At 36.6% G+C, this 21,214-nt stretch overlaps 1 protein-coding gene across 2 annotated transcripts in view; it reads right to left on the reverse strand.

Annotated features, from left to right (window-relative positions):
• Positions 1–5,140: 5,140 nt before the first annotated feature.
• The window catches only part of API5 (apoptosis inhibitor 5), a 38,228-nt gene continuing 22,154 nt past the window's right edge, over positions 5,141–21,214 (reverse strand). The window contains exons 9-14 of one of the 2 annotated variants that reach the window (XM_060104483.1): positions 17,288–17,469; positions 15,912–16,005; positions 14,813–14,869; positions 12,394–12,470; positions 11,734–11,870; positions 5,141–7,263 (exon numbers count right to left, since the gene is read on the reverse strand). In XM_060104483.1, coding sequence (XP_059960466.1) covers positions 7,241–7,263; positions 11,734–11,870; positions 12,394–12,470; positions 14,813–14,869; positions 15,912–16,005; positions 17,288–17,469 — 570 coding nt within the window. In that variant the 3' untranslated portion in view covers positions 5,141–7,240. Of the gene's footprint in view, positions 7,269–11,733; positions 11,871–12,393; positions 12,471–14,812; positions 14,870–15,911; positions 16,006–17,287; positions 17,470–21,214 lie in introns of both variants that reach the window. The other variant, XM_060104482.1, reaches the window with a different exon arrangement.

Below are 21,214 nucleotides of genomic sequence, written 5' to 3' on the forward strand. Positions count from 1 at the left end.
TTGCTTTGTGATATTACTTTGTACATTTTGAACAGCTAAACTCTTGAGTAGCTCTTTGTTTAACTAGTTAGACTGTTAGCATCTGAGGGCAGGAAGCATTTCCTATGCTAATATATTTTTATCTTCCATAAAGCTTCCATACTTAAGTGGTTAGTTTGTTTAGTTTTTTATACCCCCAAAAGGTAGCTTTCCCATTTTATGTGAATAAAACAATGAAAAATTCTAATCCAAATAAAATTGTTGCTACCAATTTTCTACATCCACCTGTTACCCTTCTTTTATTCTATTGTTCTACGACCTGATATTTTTTCCATTTTAAGTACATATTTTATCTTTATGCTTACATAAAACCTGTAGAAATATAAGATGGTAGTTACCAAAATTGCTGATAATCTCTAAATTGTGACTCAATTCTTAGTTGAACAAATGATAGGAAAACCCATAATTGCATGTAATTTGGTCTTTCAGCATAAAGTATTTTAGCACATAGGTCCTTTAATTTATCCCTATCATTATAAATTATAGATTTTTTTTGAAGTTGGGAATTGGACAATGATCTTTCTGGATTATTAATTTCCTCTCTTGGGCCTCTTTATCTGAATGTTGTGAAGGATCTCTATACTGTTTATTTCTTAGAGAAAATGCTTAAGATATAAATATTCCTGAGAGTTAACACCCTGGTTTAAATTCTGTTAAATGATTATCTTTTGCTTCATAGTAAACCAACGTAAATCTCTGTGGCTTAAATTTTAAGCTTTAAACCATGATTTATTATATTTCATATTTTTTGGCTGGACTCAGCTGGTGGTTCTGCCCCTCCTGCTGTTAGCTGGGGTCACTCATAAGGCTTCAGACAGCTGGGACCTTGGCTGGGTTTGGAATGTTCCCAAATGGCTTCACTCATGCCTAGTGCTTACCTGGAGTGGCTGAAATGGCTAGGGGTGGCTGGGCCTCTCTCTCTCAGTCCCAGTAGTTAGTTACAGAGGTTTCTTACGTGGTGGCTCAGGGCTCCAAAAGAGTGAAAGTAGAAGCTGTCAGGCTCCTTGAGGGCCAGGCCCAGAAAAGTGTCACTTCTGCATTCTGTTGATCAAAGAAAGTAACAAGGCTGGCCCAGACTTAAGGGGAAATGGAAACAGACTCATCTTGATAAGTGAAGCAGCATGTTTGATTGGGAATAGAAGGAATTATTGGCAGCCTGCTACATATAGTTAATTCCTTCAGTGATTTTGAACTGGTGGAGGTTGAAAGGGTGGATAGGGAGGGAGGCTGGTTATGGCAGGAGGGGCTATCCAGGTGTATCTCCCCAGCAGCCATACACAAAGTGAAGAGGATTTTCAAAGAAGAGACAGGGGATACCTAAATAGTAATTTCATTAGAAATTATGAAATGTAGTAATTTCTTTTAGAAATAGTCCACCAGTAGTTTGTCTGGCAGTCTGAAGCATGAGGACTACTTTGGATGAGACCAAGTGTCAAATCAGCCCAGGATTCTAACTCACAGTGACACTAGGGCTGCTCTGAGGATAACATGATGGTCAGCCTCAAAAGACTTTTCCTGATACAGACTTACCAGCCATTAATTTATCCAAATCTTTGCAGCTGTTAATACATTTGGGGGCGACAGTTTCTACGGAGTAATTGTATTATGACTGTTCAGTCTGTAAGTAGCTACAGGTCACATCCGCCCCACCCCCAGCTTTTACTCCCTCACATACACCCAACTTTCAGTATCCTGATTTTATGATTAAATCCAAGTTCATTCTATTCAAACCTTTTAGTGCATTTGTGCTTTTTGATCTTATCCATCACTTTATAGCATACCAAGTTTTAGTTTTTCCTTCTAGAAATACCATTCCTTCATCTTTTATTTGCTCTTCTTGTTTCCTATTCTTACATATTTCTTGAAGAATACAAACTGGAACTGTATGTAGTAGTCTGTCTAGGCTTTGTCTCAGATCTTGTTTCTATGATCAACTCTTTATGATGACCAGAATTTTACTTGATTTTCTTATTTGTGGCCATATTAGTTTTAAATGTACAACTTCTAGGAATAAATCTACAGTTTCTTAGGATTTTGATAAATTAGATTTCATTTGTTTTAGTTTCCATCACACTTGCTAGAATAAAATCCCACTTGCTGTTTTCTACCCATCAGAACTGATTTGAGTTCCTCCTATGGTTTCCAAAGTGGGGAGGAAGGATAGTGAGCTGAAGGAGCGCCCTGTACGTGGTCCTGTGCCAAGCATGGGCGGGAAGGCTTCCTAGGGAGAGTGAAATCTAGTCTGACCTGAGGAAGGAATGATGATGAATGGGAGAGGGAGAGTCAGGGAACAAAGATTTTCCAGACAGAGGAAACATGCCCCAGGATCAGAAAGAGCATGTGCCCTTTGAGTTACTGAAAGTAGTTCACCGAAGGTGAGTTTAGGAGTTTTGGGGTCGAGATTAGGAACCTAAGCACTTTGAGAACTCATTCTTTAGCACAGCCTGGTATTCTTAAAGCCAAGGGTTCTGCACGTTTTGTTGCCTCCATTTCAAATGCCTTTCCTTGAGATCTTCACTAGGCTGGCTCCAAATCATCATCCAGGACTCAGCTCAAATGAATTCCTCAGAGACTTTTTCTAACCATTCTTTCTATGTGAGCTCTTACAAATGATCACCTTAGAATGCTTCAGTGTCCTCATAACACTACTCTCTGAAATCAGCTTATTTATTAGCTTCTGCATAATAGAATGTAAACTCCATGAGTTTGCCTATCTTGTTCACCAGTATATCCTCAGCATAAAACACTGCCTTCTACTTTTTATTGAAAGCTTACTATGTACTAAGCATTGTTTTAGATGTATGGGATTATCAATGAACAAAATGCAAAAATCCTTACCTTTGTGGCATTTTAGCCATGTTACATTCTACCAGGAGGAGACACTAAAAATATGGTAAATTATTGGGCTGGCCATAAGGTTCGTCCATTTTTTTCCCGTTAAGATGGCTCTAGTAGCACTTAGTTGTCTTTAACTTCATTCGAAACAATTTTGTTAGATTGTATGTGACAGCTGTCATGTCAGCATTTAAAAAAAGACATCAAAATTGGTGAATTTTTGTGTAGCCATTTTAATATTGAAGCTGGAAGAAAAAAGCAACATTTTTGGCATATCATGCTTTATTATGTCAATAAAGGAACAAATGCAACCGAAACGCAAACAAAGATTCGTGCAGTGTATGGAGAAGGTGCTGTGACTGATTGAACGTGTCAAAAGTGGTCTGCGACGTTTCGTGCTGGAGACTTCTCGCTGGACGATGCTCCATGGTCGGGTAGACCAGTTGAAGTTGATAGCGATCAAATCGAGACATTAATTGAGAACAATTAACGTTAAACCATGCGGGAGATAGCTGACATACTCAAAAAATCCAGATCAAGTGTTGAAAATCATTTGCACCAGCTTGGTTACGTGAATCGCTTTGATGTTTGGATTCCACATAAGCAAAAAAACCTTCTGGACCGTATTTCTGCGTGTGATTCTCTACTGAAACGTAATGAAAATGTTCCTTTTTTAAAACAAACTGTGATGGGCGATGAAAAGTGGATACTGTACAATAATGTGGAACGGAAGAGATCGTGGGGCAAGCGAAATAAACCACCACCAACCACATGAAAAGCTGGTCTTCATCCAAAGAAGGTGATGTTGTGTATATGATGGGATTGGGAGTCCTCTATTAAGAGCTCCTTCTGGAAAACCAAATGATTAATTCCAACAAGTACTGCTCCCAATTAGACCAACTGAAAGCAGCACTTGACAAAAAGCATCCAGAGCTAGTCAACAGAAAACGCATAAACTTCCATCAGGGTAACGTAAGTCTGCATGTTTCTTTGATGACCAGTCAAAAACTGTTACAGCTTGGCTGGGAAGTTCTGATTCGTCTGCTGTATTCACCAGACATTGCACGTTCGGCTTTCCATTTATTTCGGTCTTTACAAAATTCTCTTAATGGAAAAAATTTCAATTCCCTGTAAGACTGTATAAGGCACTTGAAACAATTGTTTCAAAAAGATGAAAAGTTTTGGGAAGATGAAATTATGAAATTGCCTGAAAAATGGCAGAAGGTAGTGGAATAAAAGGGTGAATACATTGTTCAATAAAGTTCTTGGTGAAAATGAAAAATGCCTTTTATTTTTACTTAAAAACTGAAGGCACTTTTTGGCTAACCCAATATACAGTATAATTAGGATAGTACGTTAGAAGTTGGCAAATGCTCCAGAGAACATTGAGTAGGGTATGTGGGTGCTGGAGCCTTGGCAGGGTAGAAAGGGGCATTGCGGTACTAAACAGGATTCCTTGAGAAGGTGATCTTTGAGGAATCGAAGGGGTGGAGTCAGACAGGCAGATATGTGGCTAGAAGGAACAGCCAGTGCAGATTCTAAGGTAGGAGTGTGTCTTTGCCTAGCTGCATGAAGCTGACTGACTGGGGCAGAGCAGCAGCTGAGGTCAGAAACTTTTAATTTAAGCCATGGCAGTGTTTTTGATTTTTATTTTAAAACGAGGAGTCATTGAACAGCTTCAAGTAGAAGAGTGTATGTTTCTTTGCTGCTGTGTTTAGAACAGGCTATAGTCAAGTGTAATAGCTGGGAGATCAATCAGGAAGCTATTATGAAACTCCAGGCAAGAAAGGATGGACATAGACATTTGGCAGTCCTCAGCATGTAGATGGTATTAGAGACATAGGACTGGATGTGATCACCAAGAGAATTTAGGTAACTTTTTCTGATCCATCCTTGGTGCTACTTCAGGAAAACAAATAAAGGCTGGGAATCAAAATAAGAAGTTGCTTTACATAATAACTTGAGGGAAGAAATTATTTCATAATGATTTGGCAAGTATCTGATGTTTTGCTTTGACAGAAAGAACCAAATCCTTTTTTCAGAAGGGTATTAGCTTCTAAAAATAAATCCAAAAGGTTGAAAATGAAAGATAACTTGCAATACTGAACCCTTGAAAGCAGAGCGGTATTTTGTCCATCTTTATATTTTCATGGTCTAACACACTGTTTGGCACTTGAGAAGCAATGAATAAATGTTTAATGAATATCCAAAAATCTGAAGTTATAATCATAACACAAGACACAAAACAAAATTACAAAAGGAACTTTATTTCAAAAGCATAAGGGAACATTTACATTTGAACAAGGGGATATACAGGTGTCTTGCAAAAGAAAAAAAATTCGTGGCATGAAGTTTTTCGTTCAAAGTTTTGAAGCAGAAATAACCTAAGTTGTGCACTACTGCCTTAGGAAAGGGAAGGGGAACAATGAGGTGGTAAAGGAAGGAACACAGTCAACTTAATATCAAACTTTAGAAAGTAAAGTCACTTCTGCTCAGCTTTGAGTTTACAAATATTAAAAAGAAAAAGAGGAAAAATTACACTTAATGTTCAAATTTATATAACTGTAGTCCCAAAAGAGCATCTATACTTGAAATGGCTTTAGGCCACTGGCTGACCTGCCGTTGAGGTCCAGGCTACCTGGTCACAGTTTTCACATGGCAATTCCATGTTCCTGTGTCTGCTCAGATTCCAAGGGAGCTTAGGTTCAGCTCACTGTCTTTTGGAATGTTTAGAGATTATTGCCACCACTCCATAGTCAAGCTGACCAACTTCTTTTGCTCACTTGTACCATTCTAGTCTTCAAAAAATATTTTCCCCATACACATGTGCAGTAATTCTAACAAAGGGGTTTTGCCTATCCCCCCAATATAGAGGTAACAGTAATGAAGACACCTGTATTGGAATCACAAACTATGCCTCAAAAAATGTCAAACTACTAGAAAATGTCACTCAGGCATTGGATTTGAATAGCACACTTGGGGAGGGAAGATTAACTGTGGAACAAAAATATATGAAACATTCAAATGCAGAGCAAAGGGCCTATGCTACTAAAAATGCCCATGACATTAAACACTCCACAAACCCCCCATCTGTTGTTTTAACCTAAAGACTCTATTGACTAACTTATACAATAATTTTGATTAATAACCTGAGAAGTTAAAATCTTGAAAGTGGCAAAAGCAAACTGAGAGAGCATCCCTTACTTACTGGTATACCATGTTACCAAGTCACTTTTTCTGGGCTGCCCTGGTTATCAAATCCCCAAATTCTAAATTATTCTATCTCATCCTGTAGAAACCTATATGTACATCAGATTCAATATTCTGGCTGTACTTCTCCAACAGGGATCTCCAAATTTATCTTTAAAAATGCAGACTTCATTTTTAGTTTTAAATAACAATAATCATGTAAGTGCAACTGACTCAAAAGCCCTCACTACTGGAAGGAAAACCTAGATAACCAGTTAATAATGGATTCAGCCTCAAAAGGATAATCACCGTGTCAAAGACTACCCGTTCCTGGAATTTTAAAAAATGACTTATGTTGTGTAGTCAAGTTTCGCAGCATGCATATATATGTATATACACACACACACACACACACATACACAGATATATGCTCATGTATGTATGTATATTATACATACACATTTCTATGCAAATAGTAAGATCCCATATTCAAAGATTTATATCACAGCATATGGAGAAGAGTTAAGTAAGCAGTGCAAAGCAACTTACTTCCTCCTAAAAATGTAATGTCATTTCTACATTTTAAGAAAGCTGGTAAGTATTTTGCTTTACTGACAGAAGCCAGGAATGCTGCACCATTGCCTAGCGGCTTTATTAAATAACAATGAAAATAAAATGTTAAGACTGACCATTACTCTTCTCCATATGTTGGCTGGGGGGAAGACAGAGAGGACAGGAAAGTCAGTAACCTTTCAGAACTGATGATCTTTACCAGTTATCAGAACTAGACTGAATTATTACATTTTAGATTTGAATAGCTCTCAATAACAAATTATCAAGATGTTTAAAAGATTCACAATATGAAGTCTGAATAATGGTGATATTGCAAAAACAAGTCAAGATTGCAGACAAAGCATCCAAAAATATCGCTGCGGTTTTACCTTGGACACAACCATGGTCTGTTACAAAAGTAGATCATACATACAAAGGTATAAAGAACATTAAGTTTTTAGCTGAAGGCAGCAGTCTTTTTAAAGGGACATCCCCGGCAATCCAATGAGTAGAGTAGTAGAATTTAAGTATATTAAGCTCAAGACAATGCTGAAGACTGTGACTTCTCATTCAGTAGAGTCTTCCCCGACTACGATTTCCTCGTGCTCCCCAACCTCGGCCACCTCTACTTCCCCTGAAGGCTCCTCTCTGCTCTACGAAAAAGCGAACAAGGGTTTAGGTCTTGTTCAGGACTTCACGGGACAGCACACACAGAAGTAATGTAGCTCGCAGCTCTGAATGTAGCAGTAGGCTCTATACAAAGAGCATCGGTATTCTGCTAGTCCATCTACAAATTCAATCTTTACATAAAACCAGGGCATCACATATGCCAAAGCACATTATCGCAAGGTGCCTACATTCATAGTAGGTACTCAATTAAATGTATCCCATTAATAAAGATATTTCAAGGTGACGATGTTATAACTACATTGTTAGTTCTTTATTTTGGGGTCTATCACTACCAAAGATAATTAATGAAACCAGAAAAATTTCTATACTTAATATGGAATTAAAGCCACTGGCCTTCAAAAGTTAGTGCCATATATGTAAAATATCTTAGACTATCAATGATCAATTCTGAAAAATCAGGCTAGAATGAAAAATGTACCTTTCAAATGCAACAAATAGGCAATTTGTTTTGCTCACCATATTTCAAAATAATGTTGATACAAATTCTGACGGCTTTCCTCACTGCTTTTTCAGCTATGTATGAGCTGCTCAGAGTGCTGCCAAAAAGGTGATATGTATATATTACAGTGTTTGGGTTACTGATGTAAATTAAGGATATCTTTTGCTGAAAAATCAAGTTACTTGTGTCATATGGTAGATTGAATCCTTGATTTATTGGTCAGTCTGTTTTACAGCTCCAGAGAAATATTCCTCAAAGGAGTCTTTCCAGTGAAGAAAACTGATTGAAGTTATCAGCAAGGCAGGACTTTTCATCATGTATAAGTAAGTCTCAAACTTCTAATTCTGGAGATAGAATCTCCTCATTGGAACTTTTCAAACTTGCTCATTGCAGCAAGCTTGTTAGGAGCAATAAAAAGAATCTGGTGTTGCCATTTTTGATCCATTATATTGGAGGCTTGAAAAATTCCTATCAAGTCAGTGTTGTAATCCATTTTTTGCCATTATGGCTAGAAATATAGTTACTGTATTTGGGGGATGTTTTGATTTCTTCTTTTTTTTTCCCCTCCAGAAACTCTTGAGTTAGAAAACTAACTAGACCTTTCCCCAGCTTAGCCAACATTTACCTGTGTAACAGAACAGAATCTGATTCAAAGTCACCTCTCATGTCATGACACAGTTTTCTAAGTTGATTGGTATGCAAACTGTTTAAATGAAACCATCGTGAGCCAACACGTTCAGAAAATCAGAGGTCGTCTGTGGGTAAGATACTCCCAGTGACAGATGCAATGACTGTGGTGCATTCTGGGAGCATAGCAACCTTAATACAGCAACTTCTTGATGCTGTAACTCCTGCATTTTTGACTGTTTAAGACTTGGCTTTACCCATGCAGATGTCTGCATATTTTCCCCCTATCATACTCATTATAAAACCTTCATTTCTCAGTTTACATCGACACACTTAACAAATTAACACCCCCATTGCTATCATTATTAGCTATAAGCTAACAGACTACTAAAATCTACCCTTTCAATTGTTTTTCAATCAACTGTAATATGAAGAACTCAGTTACCCTCAATTGTTCAGTATATCTAATAAGTATATTAAATACATAATATGAAGGTATTATTTGCTGTGATTGTCTCTTCTATATTGGCTATTTCTTTCTGATCTGCAACCGAGGCAGCCATTTCTACAGTACAGGGAGTCACTAAGCGTTCTTTTTTCTTCATCCTGAGGGACTATTCTGCACTTTAATGATCTTTTCAATGATTTCAAGCTTACTAACACTGCTTACAGTTAAAATTATACTTTAAAAATTATTTTTATATTCTAAAAAGGTAAAAGTTGAAGGATACAAGTCACAAAACGTAGAATTAGTACTTGTGGGTTACCAGGGAACTCTGTTCTGCACGAAGGAAAACTAAACATGGGTATATGTTTGCAAATAATTTGACTGAAAATGCACCAGGAAGCTGAACTAAGTTACGGGAACAAACGCCATTTGATAAAGCAAATAACAGAGACATTGGTTAGTAAAGTGATGAACTTGGATAAGGAAAAACGTCTAAGTATGCCTACATGGACTCAAAGAACAATCACAAATTCTGGCTCCTTCTCTGTAGTGAACAAGTTCAGGCCCATGACACTGGCACAATCTATTTTCTCTGCAGTAGACTTGTTCATTGTAATAAGAGCAATATTAGTATTGCCTGGTTCCCTATAACACAAAAGGAGTAAATTTCCCAACCCTTCAGTGTGTATGACTCTTTAAAAACAAAACAAAAAAACCCCCCCATGCAACCAGTCTTCCTTGGAAAAATAAAATTGAGCTTGGCTGATATAGAAAAGTGGAATTATGATGGTTTTGCCAAATGTAGGTAATAAAATCTACGTATTAAAGACTCAAGAACACAGAACATTTTTTCCCTCCAACTTTGAGACAACTCTGACATCCCATGAAAAAAAGCCAACAGTCCCTCTTTCTTCCTGACCCACTGTCAGTTCCCGAAGGAAAGGACATAAAAAAGGTAGAAAAAATTTGAGGTAGATTGGTCCACCAATTCTCATCTATAGTACCAAGAACTGTTTTCAACCGAATGGGTGAAAGAAATCCAGGGAAACTCTCTGAATTGTTACTATGAGAATACTTACAATCTGACACATTCAACTCCCCAAAATAAAAGTACTAGCAAAAATTTTGTTCCTACTTTCCAATAAGAACAATCAGAGTTTAGTTTGCTTTGTAATTCAATTTATGACAAGCACTCCAATTACAAGGTTCACCCCTATAGGAATATTAAAGTACAGTAATACCAGACACAAAAGGCAACAGTTTTGTCTGTTTTGCCATTCTGTTACTTTGAGGACTACGGAACAACTCAAGTTGTGACTCCTGGTTATTTTTTTTCTTGGCCGCACCATGCAGCTTGTGGGATCTTAGTTCCCTGACCAGGGATCGAACCCCCCGGAAGTGAAAGTGTGGAATCCTGGCCACTGGACTGCCAGGGAATTCCCTGGATATTTGTCCTGAGTAAAACTGCTTATTTTTTTCACACTGATAATTTTTAAAAAATCACATACAACCTAAGGCTTTGCATTTTTCACATCTCTTTTCCACATGCATCACATCATCTGATTCTCCCTATCAGACAGGTAATGAATTTCACAGGGCTCAGAGTAACTGACTTGCCTAAGTGAAAATAAATACAATTTAGTTCTCTATATATTGCCATACCTCTTGATTACTTTCATCTATATCAAATGAAGATAGAATCTGAGAGAATAGTTGATTTTAAGAATGGTTTTGATAAACACCACATTAAATCATAACAAATGACAGAGGACAATATTTGGTGCAATGAAGTAACAGAATCTTTTCCATTTACAAAATGCTTTTGCAAATATTTTTTGAAGTTTTTAAGCTCTACGCTATCCCTTTATTTCAGGTAGGAAAAGAAGCTAAGAGATGCACATTTACTTATTATTATATAAGGAAAAGAGTTCAGTGATCTTTTCTACACTAAAGTTGTCTCAAAGAGTCTGACTGGAGTAGAAGGGTTCATTTCACAATCTAAAATTGGCTTTCTATAATCTGTTTGCTCAGATATTAGAGGAATTTAGCTATCGTAGGAGGAATTTACTTAACGTCACAATCATCTCACCCTGGAAACAATTATAGAGAGCATATTCTTCAGAATGTACTTTTTTGGGAATAATTACTGCAGAATCAATTCTGCTTGGTAACCAAGACCAATCACAAGTATGTTTGGTTTTGAATATTAAACCTGGTCTTCTTAAGCAAGATTAAGGATCTGAGTCAGTGAAATTTTTGTCCATTTTTCTTTATAAGCCAGTGAGACAAACTTCACTTCTGATTCAACAGCCCTGGGAGAGACTGGACTAGTGGGAAGCTCTCCTTGCACTAATGTCTAAAGTTGAAAGGAGGACTGCACTCTGGGCAGTGGGGGAGACTGCAACAGGACACATCTTCTTTGCTAGATGATGCTTTAACATCTGCCTCTACCTTCTAGAACTTCTCCTTTTGAAGTAGTGCAGAAGATGGGAGGACAAGCAGTGGGCTGGTAAGGTCCAAGAAGGATCATTAATACCACATCTGCCAAGAATGGAAGCTATATACATTCTTGAGGGAGAATGCACAAAACATCTTGCCTTGAAGCTGAAACAGGGAAAACCAGGAATAGATGGTTCATGCCATCTTCCTTCTTTTTTCTTCCTGTTGGCTCCTCTGAATACCAGAGGCACATTTTTCAGGTTCTCAGTGTTACATGCTCAATTCAGTGAGCCCACACGGGTGAGTCAGAAAGGAATGGGTTAAGTTGTTTCCCCAACAGTTCAGGTTCCCCAAACTAACTCGAAAAGTCACCTGAAAGAACTATGAGACTCTATTTAATTAGTAATTAAAATCAAGTACAACACAATTTCTGCTTAATCTCTCATATTGCTTGTACCCAAACGGAAACGCTCACCATAATTAAAGTTGCCCAAATTGCTGCTATATTTCCCACTAGGAGGATTATAAATCTGCCTGGCATCCCTTTTTGGTCCTGCTGAAGATTTCTTGGGTGGTGAGCCTGAAGTTGTATCTTCATTGGCTCTCTTTTGCCTATAATGGTAGGAAGAACAGCAATTAAAAAAAATTCTTTTATACCAGAGGCTATCAATGTATTTATTATATCTGTTACAAAAGACATCCGAAAGATGACAGTCACACCAGAAAAAAGAAAATAACATTCTGATGTCATCAAATTAACTGTGCTTTAGTTATGCAGACATTGTCAGAGGAGCATTTACAAGGCTTTACAACAATCTGAAATATGTAGCTTCATAGATTATACACAAGTGACTCATTTTATAAAACTTGTCAGGAAAGTCTTATTAAGTTACAGCAATACGGACAAAGGTTTGAAAATTCCAGAGTTGTATTCTACCAGTTTATTTTATAAATACTAGATTAGATTTTATATTTTAAGTCATGCTTCTAATAATCATAGCTTAACATCTTATTAAGAATCATTTCACTAATAACGTACCATTTTGTACAAGAAATGTAAAATCTGAATTCAGATTTTTTCGTATTTGTAAATCAAATATTAGAACACTTTAATCCCTTTAAATATGTTTCTTACCCAATTTCAACCTTCTGTACAGGTTTCCAGGATAATGTTACTGTGCTCTTATAAGAAGGAGGAATGTGGAAGAGATCCTGAAGAGACAAAATTAGAGATTTCTAATGTGTTTGGTGGTGCAGGGAGTGGTGGTAAGGGTAGGAAACAGGGAGACACATTTTAATTTTAGGAAGGGAAACTAATTTATCCTTCTTGCTTTTGTGCTGATGACTAAAATAATAACCTAAAAAGTAAACTGCAAGAGAAAAGTAAACAAGGACAATTTTGTTTACAAATTACATCTATTACTTCAGTGTTATTTTGCACACATCACTTAAGAAACTGCAGCTAACTTTTTTCAAATGTCATTTCAAGTTATAGGACAAAAATATCAATATTTATCAACTTTAATCAAATCCACAAGTAGTTTCTTTTGCACAGGTGCAGTCACTGACGTGCTTTAAGAAAGATACAATGGTGCATTCTGCATTTGCTTTTGCAGGTTTTTAGGTGGTTCAAAACTAGAACAAAACTAAAGGTCTGGCTAATCATGTTTTTCTTCCCCTCAAATATCTATATATTACCAATAAGGAAAAAACCCACAAGATTTAAGTACTAAATTATTAATATATGGTAATGCAAATATTTGCTGAATTTAAATGTTAACATAATCCAGAACTGAAATGATCTAACCTCATAATACCCTCAAAACTATGAATGAATTTCTAAATATATTTATTCTGGGTATTTTACCTAACATTTCTTACCAGTTTTACTCTAATTTTTATATACAGGCAAAATCTGATAAAAGTGAACTAAGTTTCTTTCACAGTTAAAATGAATATGTGAATAAAAATCACCTCCTACTATATAAAACTTAAGTCCAGGGTACCAGATGAATGCAGGGAATTAGTCAATATAAAGTCCTTTGAAACAAAAATGCTTGAGGTTTCTAGCTGGAGTGATTTAGCATATAATAATGTTATTTATTAAGAAAGTGTCAACAGGAAGAAGAAGGGGGAAGTCTTCAATTTTAAACATGTTAAATCTCAGGTGACAATGGGAAACTGGAGTATAGTTTGTGGATTCACTGAAATAGAAGTGAAGGTAAATTTTGGAATTAGATGCGTCTGGTTAGGTAGGAACCAAAGATTGCAAGCAGATGCCATGGATGGACCAAAGCACACCAGTTTTTCTTGTGATTTCCCTAAAACAAAGAATTGATTATGTCGTATTAAAAAAATATTTCAGAATTTTTTGGTCAGGTTCCCTACACATTGGTTACTGACCCTATTCATCATTCTTCCCCATGCAACTTCCTACTGCCGTCATCTTTAAATCACTATGGTTTCCTGAGCAGGAAACTGTCTCATCTCCATGTGTTGGGTCGTAGTATTTGATAAGTTTAAAATGTTCTTAACATCATAGTATATCTTCAACTTTGACTTATAGCATCAGTTCAAATAAAGTCAAATCTCACATTTTAATGTATTAATCTACCATTTGAAATTATTTAAGATTTGAAATAAATGGTGGCTATGATAAAAATTTTCTTTGAGATGAGAGTCAGTATTCTTACCTCTTCTGTTTTTAATGCCTTTTCACTTTTCCTGTTGGCAATGATACTCATCCCTCAATGTCTCACTGTTTTCTCTGAAAAGCTTCCCTTTCTCTTCTGATAAAAAGTAAGTATTCCATGGGATTTTTAACAGATTAGTTTTAAGGCATATCACTAGCCCTGATTTTGTAGCTGTTAGGCTTTGTGCTATAAGGGTTACAAATATTTCTTTCTCCCATCTGGCTACAATACTATCAACTTATAACAGTACTGTTAACTTACAATATCAAATGATGGCTACTTTGCTGTGATTCCTTTTTTGTTCTCTCAGGTTATTAGTTTTTTTGTTTAGGCTAACAGATACTTGGGGAGGGTAAACAGAACTGAAGGATATTTATGGCTTAATGGTAAGTATAGAAAACTCTCAATTTATTACATAGACAAGTTAACAGAAAAGACCACAGGACAATATTTCATGTGCCACATGAGACTGTTCATTCTTAGTGTAAGCAAAGCAGGGTTTTATTGGTCATTCAGAAGGACCCGATAGTATTAAGACTACAAGAACTTAAGTCAGTGAAATTTCTGAGTCTAAATGTATCTGCTCCAATGCTCTGGGTCAGAAGAACTCTGCATGCCTCCCTTTGTTTGCAGTATCTTCTGCAATAAGTTTTAAATAAATAAAACAATGTATTATTCTTTAATAGCTACAAAAACATCACTCGGTGTTATAAAAGGCATAAAGCTTTAAAAGGCCAAATGTCTGGAACGTAATGGCGTCTTTCCTTAACCAGTACCATTGCAGACATAAAGACATATGGAAAACCTCTTGCACTAACTTTCTAGCTGGCTGGGATGACTTGATAAGAAAGGAAGACTTACCTTGATTAAAACATTGATATTATTTGTTATTTTCAATGCAACAACTTTAATCTTGTTCTGCAAAAGGAAAACAAAATTAAGTTAAAATGCCAATAACTTTCATGATGTATATTTCATTCCCGTATAGAACTTGGAATAATTCCACTTCTCTTTCAGAATCATTTCTACAGTTAGAGAATTCCTTGGTTTATATTTACTGATAATGCTCAATCCTACTTCTTGACTCTAAACAAGTGCAGAGATGGCAAAGAAAGCAAATAATCTTTATCTTCCCTTAACAGGTTAGAACATTTAAGTGTTATATCTACAATTTACTTGAAAAACGAGTAAGGGACAGGTCACGGGCACATAGCAGTTGTTTTAAAAAAATATCAGTTTATGTTACAGGAAGACACAATGAAAACTTAAAATATTTCATTAGGACCAAGATGAAGATTGATCAAAATAGATGAGATCAGGGAAAACCAAAAATCCCAACATAAACACATGTAGTTTGGTATAGAATTGGCAGTTTAATTTTTTTTTTTTTTCTGTACGTGGGCCTCTCACTGTTGTGGCCTCTCCCGATGCGGAGCACAGGCTCCGGACACGCAGGCCCAGCGGCCATGGCTCACGGGCCCAGCCGCTCTGCGGCATGTGGGATCCTCCCAGACCGGGGCACGAACCTGCGTCCCCTGCATCTGCAGGCGGACTCTCAACCACTGCGCCACCGGGGAAGCCCTAATATTTTTTTCTAATGTAAACTAATATTTGGGCTTCAAAAAGGTGAAATTAAAAATATCACAATTGCTAATCAAATATTTAAACAAAATGTGCTGCTAATGAGACCCTAGTGAAAGACTGGTATGCATCAACATTTGATAACATTGTTCACAAACATTGGAAACATTCAAGACATTTCAACAGTGATAAAGTTTCCTATATAACTTAGCATATAACTAAATATGTAGTTTTCTAACATTGTATCTTCAACTTAGAGTTGTATCATCCTTCAAATAAAGTCGAATGTTACATTTCAATATATGAATTCAGTCTGAATTTGTAATAAATGGTGGCTATTATAAAAATTTCCCAACAAGATGTAACTGAGTATTCTTACCTCTTCTGTTTTTAAGGCCTCGCCTGTTTTACCCTGGAGAGCCAAGCGAAGTTGTCTGATATACACCTGCAGGCCCCGTGCAAAGTACTGCAGCCTAAATGAAGAAGTATTTGCTAATTAACAAATCATCACTCAACTTTGCTTTTATACCTCAACTTTGTTTTTAAATTCAAAGAATACTACAGCTAAATGACCTTTGCCAATAAAGAGTAAATTTTGAGGGGGATTTTCTTTTAATTATCAATGTATGATCATAAGAGATACACAAAGAAGTAAAATAAAAGCAGTTTTTCTTTGTCAAAAATTGGAATAGATCCACACTCAACCTGGCAAGGGAAACACTTCTGGCACTGTGCTAAGGAAGCTTGTTATGTTAACCTGCAAGGCATGTGTCTAAATTAGAAACAACCAAGAGCCATGGACTAGAATCAGGTGGCCTGGGTTCTTCTCTTCCACTAGCCAAATGAAGGTCAAGTGACATAGACAAGTCACTTAATCTCTATGTTTACCTGTTAAGGAGGGACAGTGTTTGACCCATTTGCACCTTAGGGTCCAGTTTAAAAATAAAACAAAACTGCAGACTTTGCAAAGGATGTTGAGTAATCTCTTTTTCAAATTTGTTCCCAGGTAATATGTGAAGAAAGGTTGTACCGTAACTCCATCCTGCTGACTTCTAGGAACTCTGCTTAACAACGTGGCATTGCTGTTTTTTTCACTTTCAGAGTAATTTCCTAAGATGCCTGCTTCTGGTCAAATGTTTCACCAAGTATTAAACCTCTGCCTTACAAAAGCATAGAGGACAATAACAGATGATACAGTGGCCAAGCATCTCAAAACTTAGGATGTGAATTTGTTCATGCAATGATTTAATACAAAGTATCTTCAGGAAAATGACTTATATTGATTTCTCCAGTGCTGGTCCTCCAGCTGCACTGTACGATATTAATAACACTATAAGATAGTAATAGCAGATACAGTTTACTGACTACCCACTATGTGCCAGGCATTGTGCTTAAAGCTTTTCATCCATTGTCTCATTTAATTCTCACAACTCTGTAAGGCAGGTACTATTATCAATAAATTTAACAGCTGAGGACAATTTGGGGTGTTAGAGAGGTTAGGGAACCTGCCCAAGATCATGAAGCAAGTAGGGAGAGCCAGAGTCCATTTTTGAAAAAGGTCATCTTCTCCCATGCATTTGCTATGCCACAATAGTTGTATGTTTATATACATTCCTGTTCTGTGGATCTTCCATTCTTTTGCACTGCAGTAAGGCAGGGTGGGGAAAAAGCTCTTATAAAATGAAAACAAAACGTAGGGAGCTTCAAGATAGCTTTCACCTTTGTCAAAGACTGGCCACTTCAATCATACATCACCTTATTTTGAAATCTTTGAGCTTTTCTGCATTCAGCTTGGCTGTTAAGAAATCTGGAAGTTTTCGGCCCAACTGGTGAAAGCTATACAACAAACATTCCACATAACTGAACTGCAGCTTGGGTTCTTCATTACCAGCGTTCTCCCCGTTTTCTGCTTCTTCTGGAGGGAGAGGCATATACTCCTAAGAGAGGAAAATAGAGAGATGTATGCAATCTGCTCTAGACACTCTAATTATAAGCATCTACTCAAGTAATTATAAGGCACGCTTTTAAGACATGAAGCATTAAAAACTGCCAAGATCAGAAATTTAAGTAAGATATCCCTTTTACATATTGGATCAATAACCCAGCCTCTCAACATTCCATATTCACCTATAGTATAGCTGCTACTACTACTACCACTACTAATGACAGTGAAAGTGACTAACATTTATTAGGTACTAGGCAGATGAACAAACTGATGTTCTGAGAGCTTAGGTAAGTTTCCCAAAGTTAATAAGCTGAAGAGGCAGGATTCAACCTGGGTTTGACATCAAAAGCTGATGTTCTTAAAACAGTATGGAGGTTCCTTAAAAAACTAAAAATAGAGTTACCATATGATCCAACAATCCCACTCCTGGGCATATATCCAGAGAAAAATCTAATTCAAAAAGATACATGCACCCCAATGTTCATAGCAGCACTATTTACAATAGCCAAGATATGGAAGCAACCTTAATGTCCATCAACAGATGAATGGATAAAGATGTGGTATATATATATATATATATATATATATGTACACACACAAACATACACACAAACACAATGGAATATGACTCAGCCATAAAAATGGATGCAATAATGCCATTTGCAGCAACATGGATGGACCTAGAGATAACCATACCACATGAAGTATGTCAGACAGAAAAACAAATATAATGTCACTTACATGTGGAATCTAAAATATGATACAGATGAACTTATTTACAAAACAGAAACAGACTCACAGAAATAGAAAATAAACTTATGGTTACCAAAGGGGAAAGGAGGGGGAGGGATAAATAAGGAGTTTGGGATTAGCAATACAAACTACTATATATAAAATTAAGATAAACAGCAAGATCCTACCATATAGCAGGGAACTATATTCAATATCTTATAATAAACCATAGTGGAAAAGAATACAAAAAAGAACATATATAACTGGATCACTCTGCTGTACACCAGAAACTAATACAACATTGTAAATCAACTATACTTAAAACAAAAAAAAAGTTGATGCTCCTAGAAAAAATACTCCTAAAAGTTATATGGAACCAGAAAAGACCCCAAATAGCCAAAGAAATCCTGAGAAAGAACAAAGCAACAGGCATCACACTTCCTGATTTCAAGCTAGGCTATAAAGTTACAGTCATCAAAACAGTATAGTACTGGTATAAAAAAAGAGAAACAGACCAATGGAACAGAATCAAGAGCCCAGAAATACACCCAAGCATAGACGGTCAACTAATATTTGACAAGGGAGCCAGGATATTCAATGGAGAAAAGACAGTCTCTTCAGTAGATGGTGCTGGGAAACTAGATATGTATATGTAAAAGAATGAAACTGGACCCATATCTTACACCACTCACAAAAATTAACTTGAAATGGATTAAAGACTTAAGTGTAAGACCTGAAACCATGAAATTCCTTGAAGAAAACATAGGAATAAAGCTCCTTGATGTGGGTCATGGAAATGATTTTTGGATAAGACACCTAAATCACAAGCCACAAAATAAAAAAACAAATGGGACTACATCAAATTAAAAAGCTTCTATATAGCAAAGTGAAAAGATAACCTGTGAAATGGAAAAATATATTTGCAAACTATTTATCTGACATGGGGTTAATATCCAAAATATATAAGTACACATACAGCCCAACAGCAAAAAACTAAATAATCCAATCAAAAAATGGACAAAAGAACTTTAACAGACATTTCTCCAAAGAAGATATACGAAAGGCCAACAAGCACATGAAAAGATGCTCAACATCGCTAGTCATTAGGGAAATGCAAATTAAAACCACAATGAGATATTGGCTCATACCTGTTAGAATGGTCATCATCAAAAAGACAAGAGATAGGGGCAGTTTTGGAAGTTTTAGCCACGGCAATCAGAGAAGAAAAAGAAATAATAGAGATTCAAATCAGAAAAGAAAAAGTAAAACTTTCACTGTCTGCAGATGACATGATACTGTACATAGAGAATCCTAAAGATGCTACCAGAAAACTACTAGATCTAATCAATGAATTTTGTAAAGTAGCGGGATACAAAACTAATGCACAGAAATCTCTTGCATTCCAAACACTAAAAACAAAAAATCTGAAAGAGAAATTAAGGAAACATTCCCATTTACCACTGCAACAAAAAGAATAAAATATCTAGGAATAAATCTACCTAAGGAGACAAAAGACCTGTATGCAGAAAACTATAAGACACTGATGGAAGAAATTAAAGATGATACAAACAAATGAAGAGATATACCGTGTTCTTGGATTGGAAGAATCAACATTGTGAAAATGACTCTACTACCCAAAGCAATCTACAGGTTCAATGCAATCCCTATCAAACTACCAATGGCATTGTTCACATAACTAGAACAAAAAATTTTACAATTTGTATGGAAACGCAAAAGACCCTGAATAGCCAAAGCAATCTTGAGAAAGAAAAATGGAGCTGGAGGAATCAGGCTCCTGGACTTCAGATTATACTACAAAGCGACAGTAATGAAGACAGTATGGTACTGGCACAAAAACAGAAATATAGATCAATGCAACAGTACAGAAAGCCCAGAGATAAACGCACACACATATGGTCCCCTTATCTTTGACAAAGGAAGCAAAAATATACAACAGAGAAAAGACAGCCTCTTCAATAAGTGGTGCTGGGAAAACTGGACAGCTACATGTAAAAGAATGAAATCAGAACACTTCCTAATACTATACATAAAAATAAACTCAGGGCTTCCCTGGTGGCGCAGTGGTTGGGAGTCCGCCTGCCGATGCAGGGGACGCGGGTTAGTGCCCCGGTCCGGGAAGATCCCACATGCCACGGAGCAGCTAGGCCCGTGAGCCATGGCTGCTGAGCCTGCGCGTCCGGAGCCTGTGCTCTGCCACGGGAGAGGCCACAACAGTGAGAGGCCCACGTACCGCAAAAAAAAAAAAAAAAAAAAAAAAAAAAAACAAACTCAAAATGGATTAAAGACCTAAATGTAAGGCCAGATACTATAAAACTTAGAGGAAAACACAGGCAGAACACTCTATGACATAAATCACAGCAAGATCCTTTTTGACTCACCTCCTAGAGTAATGGAAATAAAAATGAAAATAAACAAATGAGACCTAATGAAACTTAAAAGCTTTTGCACAGCAAAGGAAAACATAAGCAAGACGAAAAGACACCCCTCAGAATGGCAGAAAATATTTGCAAACAAAGCAAATGACAAAGGATTAATCTCCAAAATATACAAGCAGTTCATGCAGCTCAACATCAAAAAAACAAACAACCCAATCCAAAAATAGGCAGAAGACCTAAACAGACATTTCTCCATACAGATTGCCAACAAACACATGAAAGAATGCTCAACATCACTAATCATTAGAGAAATGCAAATCAAAACCACAATGAGGTATCACCTCACACCTGTCAGAATGGCCATCATCAAAAAAATCTACAAACAATAAATGCTGGAGAGGGTGTGGAGAAAAGGGAACTCTGTTGCACTGTTGGTGGGAATGTAAATTGATACAGCCACTATGGAGAACATTATGGAGGTTCCTTAAAAAACTAAAAATAGAACTACCATACCACCCAGCAATCCCACTACTGGGCATATACCCTGAGAAAACCATAATTCAAAAAGGGTCATGTACCACAATTTTCACTGCAGCACTATTTAAAACA

This window comes from Mesoplodon densirostris, chromosome 7 (assembly GCF_025265405.1).
Source record: "Mesoplodon densirostris isolate mMesDen1 chromosome 7, mMesDen1 primary haplotype, whole genome shotgun sequence".
NCBI lineage: Eukaryota > Metazoa > Chordata > Mammalia > Artiodactyla > Ziphiidae > Mesoplodon > Mesoplodon densirostris.